The 3,537-nt window shown below is 42.6% G+C and overlaps 1 protein-coding gene across 1 annotated transcript; it reads left to right on the top strand.

Moving 5' to 3' along the window:
* Nucleotides 1–539: 539 nt before the first annotated feature.
* Nucleotides 540–1,785, top strand: LOC106108669 (chondroitin sulfate synthase 1-like; the record flags this gene model as incomplete). Its single annotated transcript, XM_013289928.1, has 1 exon — nt 540–1,785. A coding segment is annotated over exon 1 (765 nt), but the record flags the coding sequence as incomplete, so codon positions are not given.
* Between the last annotated feature and the right edge of the window lie 1,752 nt (nt 1,786–3,537).

Raw genomic sequence — 3,537 nt, 5'->3', positions numbered from 1 at the left:
GCAGTTATATTTGGAGTATTGTTTGTGTGGCATTGAGAGTTTGTTTGGCGGTCTGTTTGGTAAACTTCGTCCACGATGCCGCGGGCTGCTGGGCGCGCGTGCTCAACCAATTCAGGTTCAGCTAATCGAGAGCTTTATTCTTTACTGTTTATTTTTAAAATCACTTAGTTTCTTCATCCATTGCACGAAGAAGTAAATTGAGTTCTGCGATTGAATTTTTTTTTGGAACAACAACACTTTTTATGTTTTTTGTATACTTAGACAAAGGGAGCGGTGGAAGTAAAAGGGTCCAAATAGTAATACGATAAATAAAGTTCGAAAAACCATTCTTTCTGCTTAGTAACACCTTCCTATCAGGTTAGTTAGTTCAATACTCCTACGTATACGTGGCTATACATACTACTAGAGTAATTCAAGATCTTTTTGCAGTTGGCGCATTTTGTCGTAAAATGTGGAAACAAATTATGGCTGCAGTCGCCGGCCGGCCGCCAGACAGCGGTCGGCTATTGTCTGTCTGTCGCTGGCCGCTGGCCGCCGCGCGTCGCCCGTGAATGGGACAAGTTCACAAGGCGGCAACGCTGGCCGCGATCGAGACGGCAGCACGCGGACACCGCACGCGCGAGCGGGAAGGCGCAATTGCTGCGGACGGTCCGAATTACCGCTGCTTTTTGTTTTGAGGCGATTCAACGTTCCAGTTGCACGGCAGCCGGCGCACGAGTCGTTCGTTCGCGTTGAATGCTCGTAGTGAGTGCAGAATGTGCGGATCGCATTTCGACACGCGCCGCTCACGATCGTGTTCGCTCCGATAACATCTGCAAAATTCGATATATAGCTCATGTCGACGCGATAGTGGCTCATTTCGCGTGATGCGCCCGTATCGGCCATGTGATCGATCGAAAGTGAACAGAGTGTTTGCCCGCTAATGTCTACCCCTTGCGACGGAAAAGGGATAAAGAGTATATTCGTGGAATGTACCTTTTCTCGAAGTGTGTCAGTGGTCGCTGGTAAAGGCGGGTCGCGATGCCGCGGAGGAGCAGGTGGATGCACCTGGTGGCCGGCGTCGTCGCCGGCGTCACCCTCGGGGTCTTCCTCAAACTATGTTTAAAAACATCTTCGCGGACTTCAATCCAGGCATGTCCTGAAGCTGGGAAACTGTACGTGGATCCGGATCCACTGAGTATCATAGGTTTAAGGTCCGAGGAGACAGTGGAGAATTCTAACAGAACTCTAGTGTTTGTGGGCGTGATGACCGCGGAGCAGTACCTGGAGTCGCGCGCACGGGCTGTATACGACACGTGGGCGCAGGATCTGCCCGGCCGCATCGCGTTCTTCAGCTCGGAGGTGTCGCGAGCTCCTGGCCTGCCGCTGGTGCCGTTGCGCTTCGTGGACGACAGCTACCCGCCGCAGAAGAAGTCGTTCCTGATGCTCCTATACATGTACGAGAAGTACGGGGATAGGTTCGAGTGGTTCATGCGTGCGGACGATGATGTGTACGTGCGCGGCGACAAGTTGGGCGAGTTCCTGCGTTCGGTGGACAGCCGCAAGCCGCAGTTCATCGGGCAAGCGGGGCGCGGCACGGCGGCGGAGCGCGACGCGCTGGCGCTAGAATACAACGAGAACTTCTGTATGGGTGGGCCCGGCGTGCTCATCTCGCGTGAGACGCTGCGCCGCGTCGCGCCGCACGTGAAGTACTGCCTCAAGCACCTCTACACCACGCATGAAGACGTCGAGCTGGGCCGTTGTGTCGCCAAGTTCGCCGGCGTCTCCTGCACATGGAGCTACGATGTATGTACAGCTTTTGTTTTACTTTTCAAGTAATGTCATGTGGGGATTTAATATCACTTGGCTGTTTTGGCTATGTATACATTTAATATTCTCTGCATAAACAATAATAAATCTACCCTGTTGCTTATATCTGAAGAGATGTGAGACCGGTTTTCATAAATTACATTTTCTCCTAAAATAGGCGATATCATTTAAACGTCCTTATTATGTAAATGTAATCTCTTTTCCTCGCATCATCGGACTGGACCGTATTTAAATAGCTATTCACGGTTCGTATGCTAATTAAGTTTTAATATTCCAATCTACGGATGTATTTTGGTATTTAAGTTGACGCGGATTTTTATTATTTTTTTATTTATTATTTTCTAACATAAATAGATGGTGATTAAATTATAGAAAGTTTAAACGGACAAGTTAAAAAACAACTTCCTTATATCAAGAAAAGCTTAAAATTCTTGTTAAGCGCAATTACATATGAAGTCAAGATTGTCTTGATATATTCTTCGTTTGGAGGTTGGGAATCGAACTGCCTTATAGAGTTAGGAAAGGATGTCGGTATCGACTCTGTGTCAAGTCGATGTCTGGCTGGTTAAACTGAGCAATTATAATTTCGACGAAAATTATTTTAACTGTTATAATGTGATATCACACCGGATTTAACTGAAAGTGATTGAGTTTTGTTGAATTTACATTAATCATTTAACTGTTTTTATCTGCGCATTTTTAAAATTTTAAATGTTTTTAAATCTCACATTTTAAGGTCTGTTAAAAATTTTAATTTAATATCTATACAAATATTGTATGTGCAATAGCAATAAAAATATAAAGGCAATAAATCTGACTGGTTAATTTTCAATATTAACAGTAGGTGTTGCCAGACAGAAGTCGTAAAAACACTCAATAAATGCAAATTACTAGCAATATTCGAAACTGGTATTATATGCTATTTCATCATATACCTTCTGAGTTCACAAAAATAAATATAAATACGTTTGTTTGTAAGCTTCGTACTAAATAAGACATCGAAAATAAGACGTATTTAGAATCATTCTAGTAATCGTTGAGTCATTACTATTACTTTGACCTACACTGTATACAATCATAATAAAGACGTAATTCTTTGAATAAAAAATAGTTTTAAGGAAAAAGTGTTCATTAATTTGACGTCAGTTTAGCAAGAACATATTGGGGAGCGCGCACTAGCGCCGCGCCGACCGGTTTTGAAAGTGCGCGTTTCGCGAGAGAACGGATACATAGATTATGTATCAACCAGACAGGATAATAAGCTACGGTAAAACTGGGTGAAAACTGTAAACCTTTTGCTATCTCTTTTCAATTCACAGGTTTATCTGAAAGGGATACTCGTACGTCAAATGATTAACTGTTACTCATTTTCCCCTCATTTTCTATTTCAAAAAAATCAGAACAAACACCTACAGGATCTTCTGCAGAAGAAACTCAGGGTTAGAATTAAATTACTAAGCTTCATATTAGATTATATATTAGTTACATAAAAACAAGAGGAAAATCAAACAAAAATATTTAAAAATAACGCCTAGTCATATGTATTTAATTACATCAGATTGGACCTATAATATTGGCGAAAAATTGTAAAATACGGCGTTTTATCTTACTAATAGTAATTTAGTTGATAACATCGATTGATACGCATAATACGATGCTCACGTTTTCTATTGTACGCTTAGTAGGGTGACAATGACGTGAACAACGTAGTACGTGACGTAAATACGT

Source organism: Papilio polytes, unplaced genomic scaffold (genome assembly GCF_000836215.1).
Source record: "Papilio polytes unplaced genomic scaffold, Ppol_1.0 DF821422.1, whole genome shotgun sequence".
Classification (NCBI taxonomy): domain Eukaryota; kingdom Metazoa; phylum Arthropoda; class Insecta; order Lepidoptera; family Papilionidae; genus Papilio; species Papilio polytes.
The sequence above is the reverse complement of the archived record's forward strand: the minus strand, read 5'-3'. Positions and strand labels throughout refer to the sequence as shown.